The 20,286-nt window shown below is 39.2% G+C and overlaps 1 protein-coding gene across 1 annotated transcript in view; it reads left to right on the top strand.

The window, feature by feature from the left end:
- Window positions 1–567: 567 nt before the first annotated feature.
- The window catches only part of LOC131479867 (filamin-A-interacting protein 1-like), an 86,619-nt gene continuing 66,900 nt past the window's right edge, over window positions 568–20,286 (top strand). Inside the window, 2 exon segments of the mRNA XM_058661347.1 lie at window positions 568–597; window positions 2,243–2,293. Of these exon segments, the coding sequence (XP_058517330.1) occupies window positions 568–597; window positions 2,243–2,293 (81 nt within the window).

The raw sequence follows: 20,286 nt of genomic DNA, 5'->3' as shown, positions 1-20,286 counted from the left end.
AGGCTAGGTCTCTGCCCCTACTGAGCCATGTGTGAGCAGTGTCTGGGTATGGACAAGCCTTGACTGGGGTGAAACATCCAACAGTAAGAACTGAAATGGATTGAAGACCACCAAGGAGGACTGGCCCATGGACTCACCAGTATGCACAAGATCTGGCACAGGGAGAGGTTCTGGTGGAGGAGCTTGGGAAACTCCTCTATTGGGACACAGTCCCTACAGGTGAGCACAAGAACCATGATAGGGAGCAACCCAGACCAGGCCAGAGAAATATACCCAGCAGCATACATTTGGCATAGGTGTGGGGCAGACCAGGCAGAACCCATTCACAACAGCCACTGGTGAATCCGAACACCAGAAGAGATTGTGGGTTGCGCCAGGTTCGGTCACTACACAAACCAGTGCACATTACGGAATGCCAAGGTGAGATGAGCCGTACCAGATGTGGCCACAGCACTCAAACAGCACATGTGAGAACCGGGGGTGGGGGGCAAGAACTGGCAGAGGGACAACCCTGCTGGACAACCACTCCCACAGGAGAGCATTACTTGGGATGGGGTAGACCAGACGATGCCGGGCTACAACACCAGTGGGCCTCAGGTGAGCTAGATCAAAGAAAAACCAGACTGGGCTAACTGTTTCAACTGGTGGAAGCAAAATTTACAGTGTGTGAGGGTTGGTTGGGCTTTGCCGCAGCATCATCTGGCAGAGGCTGGCACTGGGGGCTAAATCTGGCAAGTTAAACTCCAGAACCACCTAGAGAGTGCATAATCCAAGAGTGGAAGTGGCCTAGTAGGTAAATACTGGGCACCTCCCTCTTGGGTTGCCACTCCCACTGGAGAGCACGAAAACCAGGAGAGGGGCAGGGGTAGCTAGACAGAAAGGCACCCGCCAGTATGCATGTGGGCTGGATAGTAGGGTTGGTTGGGTTGAACTAAGCTTCAATGCCCATTGACTTGTAAGACAGCTGAATGGGATGTGGGACAGACTGAACAAGCCTGCAATACATAGTGGCAAGCATGGCAACCAGGGAAGGTAGGCAGCAGACCTGGTGGGGTTTATGGGGAGTTGCCACAACTGGGCTGCAGCTCCCACTGGTTTGCCTGAGGGCCGAGTATGCACTGGGTAGGATTGAGTTGGACTACAACACCCTTTGGTTCAAGTGGAAGACAGGGCTGGAAACAGAACTGACCCAGTAACTACAACAACCAGCATGTGCATAAGCTGATTGGAGCAACAGACTTTGCTGGACCCTTTACTGGCAAGCACACACAAGAATCAGGTCTGGGATCACCTCAACTGAAATGCTGATCTCAGAACCCCAAACAGGAAGAGACTATGTCAGGCATTCGTGATTAGAATGGCGAGATTGTCAGTAATTCAGAACCGTTCAACCATCAAAACTGCTTCAGAAGGATGCTCACAGCATGCCCCAAGTCAGGGACCTGAGATGGGTGGTAAGCTGGATGGGACTTCTCCCTTTGTTTCTCCCCAGACCCCAGATACAGAGGAAAAAATGATATTAATGTAGAAACAATGATGTTCTGCACTTTCCTGTAGCCCTTGACCCATACTGCCCTAATCAACTGTGTAATATTATAAAAAAAATTTTTTAAGGAAATAAAAAAAGAAATAAAACAAATTGTAAGGAAAAAAATTAAAATGGAAGAAAAGCATAAAAAATATTTCCTCTTAAGGAATGTGTCACAATAGAAAGAATAGGCTTCTGTCATAGATTTGTTATTTGAATCCAGTCTCCCTGTTCTGACTAATTAGTGATTTTCTGTTTGTTTTCTGGATCCTGTGCTGCTTCCAGTTCTCTTAGATCAGAGAGCAGGATGTTTCTGGAGGCCTTGAATTCTTCCTGTAGTTGGTAGTTAATTATGCTTTGTATTTCCTGGGCTCTGAGTAGCCCACATGGCACTTGACATCCCCCAGTGGCTGGCCAGTTAATTTTGTAGAATTAGCTTCCATTTTCAGGGAAGTATTTCTCATAGTTCTCAATTCTTAACTAAAGATTTGTATTTCTAGAAACTCAGTGTCTTCTTTACCACTATTATAACTACAAATTTCTAAGACCTTTTACGAAAAATTTTAAGCATACTAAAAATACTATATTGAATCACAATGTAACCAACATGTAGCTCCATGAATTAACAAAACTTGTCTACAAAACAAAATGTGTTTTTGATTTTAATGTCATGAGAAAATTATGCAATGTTTGATTATTTCTCTTTTGTTACAGAATGAACAAAAGTGTTGTGATAGGCAAAGACAGGACAAGGGTAACAGAATGGTAAGCAAGGAAACAGAGAAGGACCCAGTGAGCTGAGGACTTCCAACTGGCTCCTAACTGCCAGAATTATGTCAAGTCCCCATTAGCATTAATCCAAAGACTGACAACAAGATGTTGGGGTTTAAACAGCTGCATGAGTTGCCAGATCAAGTCCTATTGAATCTATTGCATTAATAATGTCATCCTATATCTTTTGATTCATTAGCAACATCATTACTCTTCTAAGTTTGTTTTCAAATCAGTAATCATAGAGCCTTCCTCAATAGTGAATTTTTTTCCATCTAAACGTCAATAGATTCTGAAGTTTTTCTCCACCTAAAAACTATTGAAAAGTTTCTAGTTTTGGTAAGAGACATCATATTTTTAAAAACTTACTTCTTTCATTATTTGACTTCAGAACGATGCTAAAAACTGGGAATATCACATTATTTACATGGTACTCATATGGCAAATCAAATATTCTTCAATAAAATATGAAGATGGGTGTTTCAATGATCTTTTCTCCCTTTGTGTCTAAATTAATATTACACGTGCTTCTCAGTAGCCAGTTACTTTTAACATTAAACTTCGTAAAAACTGTCAGCTTCATATTGCCTCAATTGCCTTAAAACAATCAGGTACCTCAACTGTTCTCAGACTTTCCTAAGCAGGTACGAAGTAAACAGAAGAAACACACACACACCGTATCACAATCAATATAAATCACATTCATTATTCAAACAAAAAGTTCCATCACATCTTGTCATGTCCTATTTCACCACCTGACTCCATTTCACAGCTACTGTAATCCCCTTAAATGAAAAGTCATAATACAAAATCAACAACTGAAATGCATTAATATCTTGACTGGTTATGTAACTCCAATTCCTGACTTGTATATTCTTTCCCACATTTTTACTTGATCTGTAGTTTAAATTTCTTGGAATAATTAAACAAAGATTATTGAGATTATATAAAACACTTATCTAAACACAAAAAAGAAGTAAAATAATGACTTTGAAGTTAGAAATTAAATGCAAAAATTATGCCTGGATTTAAATTTTTTTGCACTAAAATGAACTCATCTTTTACTTGTACTTAAAAAGAGATATTTTTGAAGAATGTATTTTTTCGTTCTTCAAAATGAAAACTAGTGGCTAATCCTTCCTTTGGCATCTGCCAGAATCCCAAATGCAAGCTGGTATATATCCCAGGTAATCTGCTTTCCATCCAGCTCCATGTTTATGGCCTGGGAAAGTAGTAGAGGACAGTCCAAAGCATTGGAAGCCTGCACCAGCACAGGAAACCTGGACCAAACTCCTGGCTCCTGGCTTCGGATCAGATTATTTCCAGCTGTTGTGGCCACTTTGGGAGTGAACAAGCAATATGAAAGATCTTTCTCTCTGTCTCTCCTTCTCTCTGTAAATCTACCTTTCCAATAAAAAAAATAAATCTTTAAAAAAATGAAAAATAGTATTCTCTTTCCCATCCGCCTTCTTTGTCTATTAGCTCTGTTCAATACAAATGAGTCATTTTTCTCATCATGATTTGTAATTTTTTTAAAAAGACTTTATTTATTTATATACTATAGTTTTAGGCTCACAACAAAATTGAAAAAATGTGGTTTTCACATAATGTTACACACATACATACACACACATGTACACACACACAGCATCATAACCTCCATCCTGTATTCTAATAGTACAATTGTTGTGGACGGTAAATCTGCACCAACAAATTATCAGTGAAAATGGATAGTTCACAGAGTCTGTTTTACACATTATGATAAATGTATAAGAGCTTTTTTCCATCATTGAAATGACAGAACAAAAAAGTTCATTAACCCCCAAATTCTCTGCTTCACATAATTTTTATGTATTTAAATAAAAGTAACAGATTTCATGCACTTCATACACTTGAGTATAGTGATGCTTCCCACTCTCTAATTCTTTTGTTTCTTTTAAATTTCGCTATCACACACTTTCAATTTTCTAATTACAAGCTTAATCCTCCACTAAATAACAGCATTGAAAAGTAATAAATAGAAATACCACCATTCTTCAGGAGTAGACAAGCATTATAATAATCAAACCTCAAGTTGTCAGTTTCACTCATATTCTTTAATTTCTTTGCACTTTATATTAGTTACTATGAATCAGATAAAACAGCTGTGGCTTGGAAACCTGCTAATTTCCCTAAGCACTGTCATCTCCAATTGCATCCATTTTGATTCTCAAGAGAGAATTTCATTATTTTTTTATTGCTGTGTAGTATTATATTAGGTATATGCAAAGTTTCCTTTATTCAGTCAACAGTTGATGGACATATGAATTAATTCAGAATCTTAACTCTTGAGAATTGAGAACTAAACATGGGAGTTTAAACACCTTTTCATATGCTCACTTCATTTCCTTTTACATGGCTGTATTCCATGAATAGGATGCTGGGTCATGTGGCTGTTGGTCTATTTTTAGATTGCTGGTGAATCTCCATATTTTCTTCCATAACTGTTATGGCAGGTTGTATTCTCATTAACAATGTATTGGAGTATCCTTTCCATTATCTCATCAGCATTTTTAGATGATTGCAGTTCTAGACAGATAAGGGGAACTTATTGTATTTTTATTTTTTAAAGATTCATTAATTTTTGTTGGAAAGGCAGATTTACAAAGAGAAGAAGACACTTAGAGAATTCTCCTCTGTCCACTGATTAATTCTCCAAGTGGCCACAATGGCTGCAGCTAAACCAATCCAAAGCCAGGGACCAGGAGCTTCTTCCTGGTCTTCCAAATGCATGCAGAGTCCCAAGGCTTTGTGCTATTCTCTACAACTTTCCTAGACCACACACAAGAAGATCGATGGGAAGTGGAGCAATCAGGACAAAAACCTGCACCCATTTAGGATTCCAGTGTGTGCAACAAAAGGGCTTAAGACACTAGGCTACCACAGCAGGTCCCATTGGGATTTTTATTTGCATTTTTCTCATGGTCAGTGATCCTGAGTATCTTCTCATGTGACTGTTGCCCATTTGTTCTCTATGCTTTGAAAAATGTCTTTTCATGTCCTTTGCCCAACTCTGTTTCTTTTGTTCTATAAGCTATTTCTTCACTCCATTGAGTATTTTCCTCACTTCAAAAAGCTTCTTAGCTTGATGTAAAAACATTTCCAGAAGCATTTTTTTAGCTTAATGTAGCATCATTTCCCTATTTTTCCTTTTGCTATCTGTGTTTTGGGGGTCTCATCAAAGATATCTCCAATGTCATTCACTGTTTACTTTTCCTCCAGTACTTTTATCACTTCAGGTCCTAAAATTAGTACATTAATCCATTATAAAAATAAATAAAGTTTATTTTTAATTCTATAAAACATAAGGTACAGGACTGCCATCCAACTTCTGCATATGGAAATCCAATTTTTCCAATATTGTTTGATTAAAAGATGTGTGTGTGTGTGTGTGTGAGAGAGAGACAGACAGACAGACAGACAGAGAAATATTGGTTGGTTGTAGACTCACTGATTAATTTTGGGATTTTCTAATATATCTCATTAAGTCCACATACCTATGGCTTTGCTAGTATTAGAATGCTTTGAATAAATTTTCTCCGATACATATATTGAAAGCTGGTATTGTGGTGTCTCTGGGTTTGATTTTGTTGCTTGCATTTTAGATATCTGAGATCTCCTATGATTCCATGTGAACTTTAGAATCTTTTTCCACTCTCAGAAAAATGTTCTTGGTATTTTGATTGAAATTGCATTGATCTGGAATCAATTCTATCTTGATTAGGTCTTTTGGTTCTCATGTCATATGTGAATAATGATAATTTTAATTCCTTATTTCTGATTTTAATCTTTACTTTGTTTTTCCTACCTAATCACTCCCTTGAGGAATCCTAATAGTATGTTGAATAGCACTGATGAAAGTGGACCATTCCAGTGTTTTCTCGTTTAGCATATTGCTGGCATTGAGTTTTTCATAAATTGTTTTGAATTGTGTTGTAGAATGTTCCTTCTATGCTTATTTTACTTAGGGTTTTTACGTAAAGTGGCTTTGGGATTTGTCAATGCCTAATCTGCAACTATTGAGATAATGATAAGGCTTTTTTTTTTTTTTTTTTTTGCTCATGTAATGTATCTCCTCTATTGATCTGTGTATGTGTACGCTGAACCAATCCTGTATGCCAGGGATAAATCCCACCTGCACCAAGTGAATAATCATTATTTTTGGATTCTGCTGGCCAGTATGTTTAAGACTTTTTGAATTTATGTTCATCAGAGATCTCAGCCTATAGTTCCGTTTCACTGTTGCATAAATATAAAATCCCCAGAGGAGAACCCATATATATACAGCCACTTATACCAGTGTAAACAGTAAGACTCCCATTCTCACTTAATACAAAAGTCAGCGCTACATGGCCCTGAAACCAATATCGATTAAAGGAAAGCATATGAAGCACTCTACAAGACACAAGCATCTGTAGCAACTGTAGTAGGATACTGGAGTTTCTACCACTTTCGATACCTACAAAGTCATGATGCACTTAAACACAAGAATGATGGACTGGTGACTCGTTAAACAACTATACTATTGTAATAATATGGATAAAAATGATGGGGGGAGGAAGACTGGGGAGATAGATAGTAGTGGAAATCCCTGTGCCTATGCATGTGTATCATGAAACTTAATTAATAAATTAAAATTGCAGTTAAAATAATTCTGGCACCTGTGACACTGACATTCCACATGGATGCCAGTTTGTCTCCTGGCTGCTCTGCTTCTAATGTAGCTCCCTGTTACTGTGTCTAGGAGAGGAGTAGAAGATGGCCCAAGGGCTTGGGTCCCTTCACCCTTGTGGAAGATCTATAGAGAGCTCCTGACTCCTGGTTTTGGTCTGGCACAGCCCCATCATTACAGCCATTGGGGGAGTTAACCAATGATTGAAAGACCTCTCTATATATACCTTGTTTCTAGCTGTGCCTTTCAATAAATGAATCAAATCCTTAAAAAGTGCCATGTAGACGGAAGCATAGTTTCCACCATTTTCATGCTGTATTATTTCCCTTAGTAACATGTTTTCATGTCTCATTAGCTCTGTTGTTTTTAGTAGTGAATAATTAAATTGTCTAAATGACACAATACTCATTCACCTACTGAGATATCCTGATTGGTTCCAAATTTAGGTAACAATGAAAAGACATACTGCAAACATCTATGTAAAAGATAAATTACATCAGTCAATATGTGAAAATGCATGATAGAAAATGCATAGAGTCTGAAAATACAAACCAATAATACTAACATATATTTAGAAAGTCCTTCTTATGGGCCAACAAAATGACACAGCAAGCTAACCCTCTGCCCAAGGGGACCAACATCCTATGCAGGCACGTGTTTTTATCCTGGCTGTTCCACTTCTAATCCAGTTCTTATAGCTTGGGAAAGCAATGGAGAATGATCAAGTCCTTTGGATCCTGCAACCACCTGGGAGACTCCCTGCCTCAAATCAGCTGAACTCTGGCTGTTGTGGCTATTTAAGGATTGAATCAGTGTATGAAAGACCTTATTTCTCTATCTCTTCTTCTCAATTTAAATAATATAACTTTCAAAAATAATAATAATAAACCTTCCTAATCAAGTCTAGCTGAATTCAATCTCTTGATTTCCTCATGAGCTCAATCAAATGTAAGTTTTGTCAATTATTTCAAGAACATCTTGCAAATAGGATTCAAATGTGTACATGCAAACCTCATTACCATAATCAGAAAAGGAGCACCATAGCTGCCTTCTTGTTTAAAAGACAAAATTAATGTCAGCTGGCTAATAAATTTAAACTTAATTCCTAGATCACAATAATCTCTATAAAAACTCAAGGCTGAATTTTTCTGTAAAGATTTCCGTAAGAGCACTGTTAACTGCCAAGCCACTTAATCAAAGTTTCAGCTGCAGACTGACGACAATTCTATTTCACACTTTGTACTCTTTATCCCTGGTCCATGTCCTGTGAGTTTTGAGAATATTGGATGAAATCTCCTAAAAACAGAGCTTGTGTCCTTAATAAGTGGTTTGCATTATTATGCTGTCTTTGCACATATGGCATCTGTATTACCTTACATTTGTTTTTATAGATAGGCTGAAAAGTTAACTGAGCTTAAATGTGGCATCAATTATGTAGCATATCGCCCCTTGTCTTACTGGACAACTTGGTATAGGCAACTGTAATTGGATACGTTAGTCCTCCTCACTCCTGTAGGAATTCTGGAATTGTTTGTTCTTGGAAACATTCACAGTCTCCATATTTTCCCTCAAGCTTGAACAATGTGAATGCACAAACTTATCTCTAAGTTTGATTCTCTATTGGTTGATAATCACTGACTGAAATAGTTTTATTGATAAAGTACAGCTTATTTACATCACTACAAAGTAAAAATTTCATTGCTTCTTGGCCTTTTGGCTAAGATTAAGTGTAAAGCATAAGTTTCAAAAATACATATAAGCTTTAGCTTGGGTTTTTGGATCATACTTAATATGTCAAGATATTACTGCATTACCTCAGGAGGTGCTGTGATCACACAGGGTCCTTTCTGCTCAAGAGCAATGTACTTATGTTCTTTCTGAAACTGTAAGCTTATAAACCATGTTAACTTAATGAAATTTGACCCTTCACAGTATATATATCTGCACCACCAAGAGACAGGGGGGGGTTAATGTTTGCTCATGTGAAGACACATGCAAACTTAAAACAGGAAACTTGTACTCCATGAGTAATTGAAGAATTACCTAGATTAGTTTACATACCTAAATGTTACATGTATTCACCATAAACAGGATAATTAAGGGTAGAATAATCAAAAAAACTTTCTTTCCATTAACTGGCTTCATGTTCTACAGTAAAAGTTATTATTCCCTCAAGAATACTGGCCTAGAAAACACACTTGTGTATAGAAATGAATATAATTAGACAATTCAAAACATACATTCAGTATTTTCATATCATTCTTCCTTGAAAATATTTAAAGTACATTGTGACTAATGATAAAACACAAATTCCAACCACAAACCTTAATGTAAGTATATTCCTGTAATGACCTTACTATTTCTGATTCCAACTTTTTTTACTTAACTGTGACACAAAAGGATGGATTTACAAATAAATTCACATCTTTGGAATTGGTTTAACTGAGCATATCAAACCATATCCATATAGCTTATTTCTGCTTCATTTTGCTTCAAAATCGCATGTATCTGTTTCATCAATCTTTAGGTGTACCAGTGCCTGTCATGTTTTCCTATTTTCCTCTATACCATCTATGCCTCAGAGTATTGCTTCCTTAAGCTTTCTGCAGCATCTTGCTCCCAAATGGACCCTTCTTACAAGTAGTAAAATGTATTGGGTTCTCTCTTGATAAATAAAACAATTTCCAGGAACAAGAACATATTAATCTTCCCTTCAATCTAAGGTTTACTTCCTTCCGTCCATTTTCCTGCCACTCTTCATCAAATATAATTCTAAAGATCTTACTTTAGATTCCGTTGTTTATCTCTTCATCCCCTACTCAGTGTTCAAAATACTATAACTTCTACTGCGCTCTTGACACAGCTGTGCCTATGATCGCCAAGGCTGAATATACCACTAGTCACGATGGTCTTGTCTAATGCAATCTCTGACAGTAATTGGTTTATACGATCAGGCACTCATTCTACAAACTATGTTTTCACTAAGTCTACATGAGCCAAAACATTCCTAAATTAACCTTTGGCTTGTTTTGTTTTATTCTTTCTGCCTCAAGTACTGAAATTGCTCATGTAAACTTTGAAGTTCAGTAAATTTCATACATAATTTTTTTTAATACCAAAAACCTTCAGTAGGAAATTTTATTTGGCCTCTATAGATGAGCAGAGGGCTTCGAAAATGGTCTCTCTATCTTCGAGACCTTCAAAAACCTGTTAACCCTGCTTGGATATCTCAGAAAAAAATACAGACTAGCCATCCTCAGAGAAGTGTTAACTGTATGATTTATTGAGGAACTATTGGAAAAAAATAATTACACATAAATTGTCTCTGGTAAAATGAAGCCGAACTAAGAGACTGTCAAAGTGCCTACATTAGGTCTCCCTGGTGGAAACAAAAATGAACTACATATTATCTGTTTTATCACACACATTTGAGATATGTGTTAAGTAGCTAACTAGTTCTCTAAATTTCTACTGATTTTCTTACTAGAAAATTAAGATTTTCCTTTAAAATATGCCTCTATTTAACTAGAATACGTTAGGCCTTTTAACTTGAGGAAGAATAACACATTTACAACAGATATGGCATAGTTTTTGGTGAATCAAACAACGTCCTCACTAACTACATTTAGTTAGGGTAAAATATAGGAGCACATAAACACCTTCAGATATCAATATATACAGCTAATACATAATAAGAGCCTCATTTATATTAAATGCTATTTAAGTTTTAATTTCCATTAACTACTCAATAACTGAATGTTAGTTATATGAAACTGTAAAAACTTTTAATACAGCAAATATAATTTAATCAGTATATTATATGCCTAATGATACATAGAGCATTTTCAAAACATTTCTCCTTTTATTCATATTTCTATTTCTCATTCAAGTCAAAAATATATAGTTTTAATTAATATCTTGAATAAAGAATACTTGTTTAAATTAATGTACATGCTTTTTCTCAAATAAAAACATTAGTACTGCTCTGAAAATTGAGGATCTCTGAGATTCAAAATAAATATGGAGGGAGCAGTTCCGTGACATGCTAATTTACCCTTCTACAACTGTCATTTGACGCATGTGCCTTATAAGCTATATATCATACCCTACTAACCCTTGTTGACTAATATTATGGGAAATTGTTGGTCTAATCAACATTAGAGAAAAAAATCCATTATATTAATTTTTCAGCTTCTAAAACAAATAATAAGTCATACAAATAGAATGGCAATCATACAAATTTCTCTGGATCCTAAAACAGGGATATGCTCATCTTTGGAAAATATGTTTGGATAATTGTAAAGAATTAGACCATAAATCATAAACATACTCTCTGTTGCTTGATTTTTCTAAATAAAATCACACATATTTTCAAGAATTGTAATTCTATAAATAATATTAAATGACACTGCACCCGTATACACATCGTATACTTTCCATCAGGATAAATACCTTTTTAAGCATCTAAGATTTCCATTTGCAGAAAAACATCAGAATTCCGTGTACCAACTTTTTATTTGTAGAAAAATATACAGAACACTACCAAAGTGTGGCTCACTCTGCTGGGTAATGAAACCCCAGAACATCTTACTCCTATATAGCATCCTCATTTTTTTTTTTAGTGGAAGATATTTTGTTACTGATTGAATCTCACTAGCCATTATTATTCTGTTCAGATATTTGATTTCTTCAAGTTTTAGTCTGGATAATATATAGTGTATAGTAATTTTCCTGACACGGGATTACCAAACTCAAGGACAATTCTTCAAAGCTTTCATGTGTCTAGAAATATTTTTATATTTCCCTCAAATACATAGTACATGGAGCTTACTGTTTATTCATAGTTTTAATAGTACTGAAAAGCCCCAAACCACTCCCCAACAACTGTCAACATTTCTGCTGAGAATTCTGCAGTCAGGTGAATTAGTGCAACCTTGTATATTGTTTTTTACTTTTCTTTTGCAGCTTTGGGAAACATCTTAATCTTTAAATATGTTGTTTGACTATTTCCAGATAAACTTAGTTGGCTTGTATTGAACCAGTGACTTCTGAGCCTTCTGTAGATTTGAATTTTTTATTTGAAGCCTCTCAGCTACCTGGGCAGACAGTGGGTGGGTCAAAACAGGGTTGATATGATGGACCAGCCTAGCTCTGGGTCCCAAGGATAGAATGTTATTCCTGTCGTCTCCCCAGTGGTGGAGGAGGAATCAGGAAGGCATCTCCTTGACAATCAACATGCAGTATGATGGGCCTGGCACTGTGGCATATGACTCCAGCATCCCATATGCGTGATGGTTGAAGTCCCAGCTGTTCCACTTCTAGTCAAGCTCCTTCTATTTCACCTGAGAAAGTGGGGGAATATCGCCCAAATCCTTGGGTCCCAGAATCCAGTGGAAACCCAGAAGAGGTTCCTGGATCCTGCCCTAAAGAAGAAAAATACTGGATGTCACATGGGAATCACAGTTCCTAGGCCTAAAAGCCTCAGGGTTATACAACAGGCTCACTTGAACCTGGTGGTGGCATTTAAGCAGATCTTGCACCAAAACTAGTCTAAAATTCCATTTCAAGCACAGATATATGAGGTTTAACAGATGCTGAGTCTCATGATTGTGGGCCAGCTCTGAGGTTCAAGGGAAGTCAAAGATCCCTGCTCTATGTTACCCCTCAGTCATAGAGTCTTGCTCTGATTTGCGTTGGAAGCTGGGAGAGAGGTGGCAGAGGTGACTCCTTGGTAATTTAGCTGTAAGATTTCTAAAAATTTAATATACAGACACGGGAGCAGGGACCATGAGGCCTTATCTGACTTTGACATTTCTGAGTGTGAGTCTAGAAGTAGGACTCAGTCTAATGGCTAGCCTTAATTCATCTCTTTCTTCATAACACAGGCATTTCATTGCAGACTGTGCTCACTAGGAACCAGGGAAGTGATGATGAAGCTATCATTTCCTTCCCACTTTCTTCAGTGTGAATCCTGCCTTTATTAAATCAAACTCAGAAATTGTGGTCTCCCATTTGACTTCGTTAACTATTATGGGACAACTTGCTAGAATGGTTGCTGCTGTCTGAATTGATGTATCGTTGCTGACAGGAAGATTGTATCCTACTGTAATCGTCAATAGTACATATTTTGCTAATATTTTTCAGAAACTCTTTCAAATATACTGGTGGTAAGTATCTGCCTGCCTCTGTGCATGTACGTGTACAATGCATGAAGATTGTATATAGCTCTTGAATTTGTGAAGAAGGTGTTCAGTATTATTTATTTCATTTATTTGCTTATTTAGAAGGCATTGTGAGAGAGAGAGGGGAAAAGGAAGAGAGAAAAATTCTCCAGCTGCTGATTCATTCCTCAAATGCACAAGTAAGTGGCCAGGCTGAAGCAAGCAGTCAAGAATTGTATCAGTGTCTGCCACATGGGTCATTGGGACACAAATATTGAATATAATCTGCTTTTTTTTTTCCTTCTTGAAGTGGTCCATGGTCTCTGGCAATACTTCCAGTCCTTTAAACATGTTAAATTGTTGCTTTTACTTTACAATATAAAAATTGAGATTTCATGGTATTGTAACTTAAATCAAGCTAATTTGAGTTATAATGTACTTGCTGCCTGAGTTATTTAATTCCAATCCCAGTTCTCCAGGGAGATCATGAAGAACCACAAAGGTAGGTGTTTTAGATTTCATTTATGTTCTCATCACTAGATTGCTTAGTATGCTTGCATTTTAATGTATTGAAATTGGATAGTACGCTAAACATATGTATATATTCATTTGTTCAGAAGGTAAAAACAGTAGGGTAAATTTTGAAAGGTCTGGATGAGTACCAATTAGTTTTTAAGAAGTTTGCATTAATTAGCAAAAATCAAAAGATAACTTGACATTTAGTTTAATCAGATAAATCACTTATTTAAAATTAGTTCTAAATTTTTCTCAAACACTTAATAATCACCTTATTATTTCCAAATTATCATCTTAACGGTACAGCATATGCTTGTATCTATGTAACGTTTGGCTGCTTATCCTATACAGTCTTGTAGTGCAACTCCAGATACATTCATCTGCACACATTAATTCAAAAGTGTGTGTTTAAATAAAGAAATCTAGTTGGATCAGATTTATTATTTCAGAGATCAAGAAAATTTTCAAAAGGCACAAATGTGAGAAACAACAGAGGTAACCAGACTGAAGTTCGTGCCAGTTCTACCTGTCCCATATATAAATGACTACCCTGCCTTAGTAGCAAGAACACTGAAATACCTTGGGGCTATTTTAGGAATAATGAGAAAAAACGGAGATCAATTTATGTTTGTATGTAGTACATAAATGCTAAAACTAAAAGCAGAAGAGAATACCTAAAGTTTAGTTATAACATATACTCTAAATATTTTTAGCATTTGATGATTTTTGCCTCCTGGCAAAACAAAACATGACCAAAAAACTCTGTTGGATGCATGACACAGTTGCAAACAAGCCTCTTGCAGTGGGGAACATTCTTGGAAATTGCTAGTTGGAATTGTTCGACTTTCTGCAGATAGCAGAAAAGCCTGTCCTTTGAAGAACTTATCCTAAGAGAATGTTTGGAGGAATGCTCTGTGGAGTTCAGTAAAAATCAATATTAAACTCCAGGGAAGTGGTTTTTCTGTTTTTATTTTTTGCAGTTGTTGTTTTATTTTATTTTATTCTAGTCTCCAATTGTAACCTATTTCTAAATGGGGAGAGAGAAAATCATGCTCACTTCATATTATTCACCTTGACTGAGAGCTTTTAAATCTACTGTGAGCACCAGTAATGCTAACACTTTCTAAGCAAGACAGAGCATGAGCCAACTGGAACTTATGGCAATTCAAACTTGCTGATAAATTTATACTCTAAAACAGTCTCTGTATTTTGCGAGAAATTTAAAAAAAATACCTGCTCAAATGATCTTAGATTTAATCTAATTCATGCTTTCTGTCAGTTTTAATTTAAATATTTTATTTTCAGGAGCCCAGGTAAGTCTGAGTGGTGGAGAGGTTACTTTAATCTCCCACTCATGTGACTGTGGCTGCGACAACTTGTGCCACACCGGGCTGCCTGCTGGGAACCCTAGCTCTCCATCTACTGCTCCTGGCTTGGGCAAGAGTACTGGGCTTACCCAGGGCCGAACTGGGAGAATTTCCTCTATCCACAGCAACCATGCTAGGGATAAATCTCGGAAACCTCTGGGCGTGCTCAAGACCATGGCTCTGCCCACTGGCACCATCTTAGTGGGCAGAGCCCAAGTAAGTCTGAGTGGCAGAAAAGTACCTTACTCTCCCAGCCATGTGACTGTGGCTGGGAGAACCCGTGCCATGCTAGGGTGGTTGCTGGGGACACTAGCTTTTCATCTACCGCTCCTGGTTTGGGGGAGGGTCCTGGGCTTGCAGGCAGCCAGTGTGCCAGGTTGTGCCAGGTTTATCCCACTGGCTGCCCAGTGGTGAGCTCTAGGGACATCCGTAAATAAGGCCACTGTATGTGTAGGTGAGGAATGAATCAGGAGGGACACTCAATGACAAAGCTACTGTACTTGGAGGTACGTGGGGGACTGAGAACTTGTGGTTTTGAGGTGAGCAACTCCATTATTTGTATGGGCCAGACTGATTCAACAGCCCACATGGGAGTCCTGAGGTGGGCTTGTTTGTGCAGAGCATTGCTAACCACCACACGCCACCCCACACAATGGCTGTGGGCCTGTCTTGCAGAGTTGAATCCTAGTGCCTGACTGAGTGTCCAAACAGGGGACAGGTAACATTAGGCAGGATCATGACACTAATCAGCAAGAAAGAGAATGAGGTCCAGAGGCAAAATCCATGGGGGATAAGTGGGTCCAACCCTGCATAAATACAAGTTCTGCTGATTAGCTCAAGAGTTTGTATGGTTCCAATTTTAGTATATGTGCTGCTGAAGTGAGCACAAGCTCAAGAGCTTGGATGGTGATGGGCTGAACTACGTGTGAACATGGAACCCACTAACACACACAGGTACTGGGGCCGAAAATAGCCTGTGCAGATCCAAGTGGCAGTACCTGCATGCACATTCTAAAATATGGTGTGGGGCGGGTTGGCCCACAACATCCTTCAGCTCATACAAAGGCCAAGATGGAGGGGCAGGTTATCCTGAGCAAGGGCCTAACACCCGCTGGCACATGTAAGATTTGGGTCTGGGAGTGGGCAGAGGGGAAACTCACCAATAGGGTCATAGCTCCCACTAGTGAACACATGGTCCAGAACTAGGGGCAGGGTGAGTTGGGCAAAGTAGCCCCATCCTTTTGCAAGTGTGTGGGCTGGTTTTCAAAGGGGGCGGACTGGGCAGGGCAGAGCAAACCTATAGCCCACTGGCAAGTGCAGAAACCAGGCTGGAGTACAAGCTATGCCGGGCCAGGGTATCACACCTACTGGTTTACATCAGCCAGAGGTGGGAGCAGACTGAACTGAAGCACCCACTAGTGAGAGTTTGCACTGGGGCCTGGCGGGGCCTGGCTGGGCCAGGTAAGGCTGCAGAATCAGAAGGCAAAGTTTAAGACAGATGAGTGGCTATGCCAGAATGGGTAAGAGCAACCACTGGCATGCATAAGATCTGTTGATGGAAACAGGTCTGGTTAAGGTGCTAAGGGGATGCCCTGGCCGAGAATTATTCCCATTGGGGAGTGTGAGGGCTAGGGTGGGGTCTGCAGTCTGGTCTGGATATATCTGCAGGGTACTTGGTCATGGGTGTGGGCTGGGTCTAGGATGTGCCAGACTGGGATAGATTCCAGCTTCCACTGGTTCTCATGAGAACCAGGGAGCATGCAGAATGGGCTAGTTCTTTGCCCCTGCAGAGCAATGTGTGAGCTGTGTCTGGGTGCGGACCAGGCTTGGCTGGGCTCTAGTACCCAACAACAACTTGAATGAGTGAGAGCCAAATGAGAAAGGCCACTGTACCTGTGGGACAGGAGGTGGACTAAGTAGGGCTTGTCCATGGACCTAACGATGTGCACGAGATTTGACATTGGGAAAGATCCTGATGGAGGAGCTTGGATAACTCCTCTTTCAGAACATACTCCCTGAAGGTGAATGCAAGAACCAAGACAGGGAGAAGTCCAGACCAAACCAAAATACAGTACCCACAAGCATGCATTGGGTGCAGGTCAGGGGCAGACCAGGCTGGGTCAGTTTACAACAATCGCTAGAGAATCCAAGTGCTAGAATGGAGTGTGGGTCAGGCCGGATAAGGATGCAATACCAGGCAGTCCACATTAGGGCCAGAACTGGGGACTGGCAGGGCTAGGCTAGGCTGTAGCCCCCACCAGTGAGAGATGGAATTGGGGGTGGGCCAGGCCTGGCCAGACTAGAGCACCAAATGGCAAATGCCGAGTTGAGGCAGGCTGTGCCAGACTGGGTTACAGTACTCAACCAGCACATGTGAAACCCAGGGGGTGGTGGTGGTGAGAGGGACCCAATGGGTGGAAGAGGAGTACTGCAGGGGGCCCCCTGTTGGGCCACTACTCCCACTGGTGAGCATGAGAGCAGGTTTGGGGCAGACAAGGCCGGGCAAGGCAACAACATCTGATGGCCTACATGAGAGCTGGATCAGGGTAAGGCCTGGTCAGGCTGACTGTACTTCCTGGTACACACGTAAGCCAGAGACAATATGGGTGGGTTGGGATTTGCCACAGCATCAGCTGGCAAATGTTGGGATGTGGGCAAATTCTGTCAGGCACAGCCATGCTGGGCAGATGATAGTACCTGCTAGCACCAGTGTGGACTGGATAATGGGGCTGGTTGGAATGAACCTGGCCTCAATGCCCATTGACATGTACGAGATCCAAATGGGATATGGGATAGATGGGACCAGTCATCTATACATACTGGAAAGTATGGAAACCTGGGTAGGTGACAGGCCTGGTGGGGTTTATTCTGGGCGGCTCCCATGAGACTGCAGCTCCCACTGGTTTGCGTGAATGCTGAGTATGTGGTGGACAGACTTGGCTGGACTCCAAAATCCAATGGTTTGTGTAAAACACAGTACTAGAAATATTACTGACCCAGCAACTGCAACTACTAGTGTGTGTGTAGTAGTCTGGGTGATGGACTTGATTTGGGTGATGGACTGTACCAGACGTTGTGGCAAACACATAAAGATTCAGGTCTGGGATGGCCTCATATGAGATTTCACTGGCGATTTCCTACCAACTAAACAGGACTCAGAACCCCAACCATGGAAAGATATGTACATTCCATTGTCTGACCATGGAGTGCATATGTCACAGCTGGGTCTCCTCAGTTGGCTCAGATGGAGCAGTGGACAGCATATTCAAAGACACAGGGAGGATGTGGCAGTGCATTGGAGCCTCCAGAGGACCCCCAGTAGCATGCCAGAGGATGGAGGACAGAACAAATTGATCAATTTCACCAACCAAGCATTGGTAGTGAATATCAGGGCAGAAGGAAAGTATAAATTGAACCATAGCAGCCAGTAGATTCCGGAGAGCTCTCATCGAGATTGCGGTGCTAGGATCAACAATAATTCAGTACTGCTGAATTACCAGAATCTCTTGAGAACTTCATGGTGTTGTAAATTTCTATTTTTCTTCCTGTTGTTGATTTTGTATTGTGGCTTTTCATTTGGGGGGAGGTATGGTCGCTGTGTAATGGAGGTTATTGTGTCGAAATGTGAGGATGCAGTACAGTGTACACCTATGCTTCTGGATCAAGGATAGATTTCCAGTGAAATTGTTGACAATATCTTGGCAGTAAGAGGTTAGAGTCTCTGCATACAATGATGGACATATGACTGTTCGTGAAGAACTATGCTGTGGTAGTGATAGAGGGAAACTCAGTGGGGGGAAGAAAACGTGGGGAGGGGGTAAGGAAAAACCTAGGAGCTATGGAAATCTATCATACAATGATAATAATAAATTTTAAAAGTAAATGTTTTATTTTCTGGATCCAAGCAAGTAATGAAATTAAAATATGTCTTAATAGCACCTGCAATGGCAATATGATCTGAAAATAGACTAAAGAAATAACACATTTAGTAATAGGCTAAATGAAAATTTTAAATGTGTGTGCATGTGGTGGGAGGATTGATTTTGGTTGTTTCTTTATATTTACATTCTTTTAAAAATTTTCCATTTAGATTAGTCTAATAATCCAAGCATCCTCAGTTGGCTACATGTCTTGTTTGATTTCTTGCCTCAGCTGAATTAATTGAATATGTGTAGCCTTTCACATTTCAAGGTGAAGGACGTTTAGACAAGCCTTTTTTTTTCTTGAGGAGTTTCAAGTCTGACACCTAATGAAGAGCATTGGTGCAATGACCATGATGCAAGTCAGAAAGTGATAATGTTGGTAAAAAGATCTGCAAAGCCTGGAGTATAGGGAAAATGATGTGGTTTAAGAGTATATTACAAGTGGTTTCAACTATATAAAAGAGAGGAGGGAACCAGAGTTTGTTTTGAATCCAAAATATTCTTCGAACTGCAACAATGTTGTCACTAAAAGCCTCAGTGTCCTCTGATTAGGGGTGGAGAGAGGTGCCAAGTTAAAAATTGATACTATTGGACAAGAAATAGAAATTTCCATATGGAAGTCTGAACAGCTGATGAATGTTATCATTTTTCCCCGGTACTTCAGTCTGAGGTTATCAATATTTAAAGAATCAAAGTCTATAGACTCTAATTCATTTTAAGGTAAAATGAAAATCTCAATCAAGTTATCTTTTCCTTTATAAGCTGTAGCCTCCACAAATAATACAATGCAACATTTTTCATACCTAATTTTGAGGATATTTTCCAGAAAATTAGGGAAAACATATACAATAAAAATAGCCACTATGTAGAATTCAGAAATCACCCATGAAAAGATATTTGATTCCTGTTTTCACCACTCTTCTGATGCATTTTTATTTTTGTAGCACGTTCGACAACTTCACATTAATGAAAAATTATTTTCACCCTGATGTGGACTGTGCTCACCGATTCTCTATTTTAGGGGATATATAATGGGAGCGTAGTGGAGACTAATCTGTTCACATACGAAGACAAAGTGCTGTATGTCTCTATGTATACAGATCAGAGATAGGCTCCCAGTGAAAGAACTGAATACATCCTATAAGTTAGATGATGGACTCCTTGATAATGTCCATGCCTACATTGCTGGGAAGCACTTCAACAATAGGATGGACTTCTGACTGCTCATGAAGGACATCATTGTAAAACTAGAGGAGAAATCAACTTGAGCTCAGGGAAGGAGGTTGAAGTAGGGCAGTGGCAACCCCAG

This window comes from Ochotona princeps, chromosome 3 (genome assembly GCF_030435755.1).
Source record: "Ochotona princeps isolate mOchPri1 chromosome 3, mOchPri1.hap1, whole genome shotgun sequence".
NCBI lineage: Eukaryota > Metazoa > Chordata > Mammalia > Lagomorpha > Ochotonidae > Ochotona > Ochotona princeps.
This window is presented reverse-complemented; position numbering and strand designations above follow the sequence as displayed.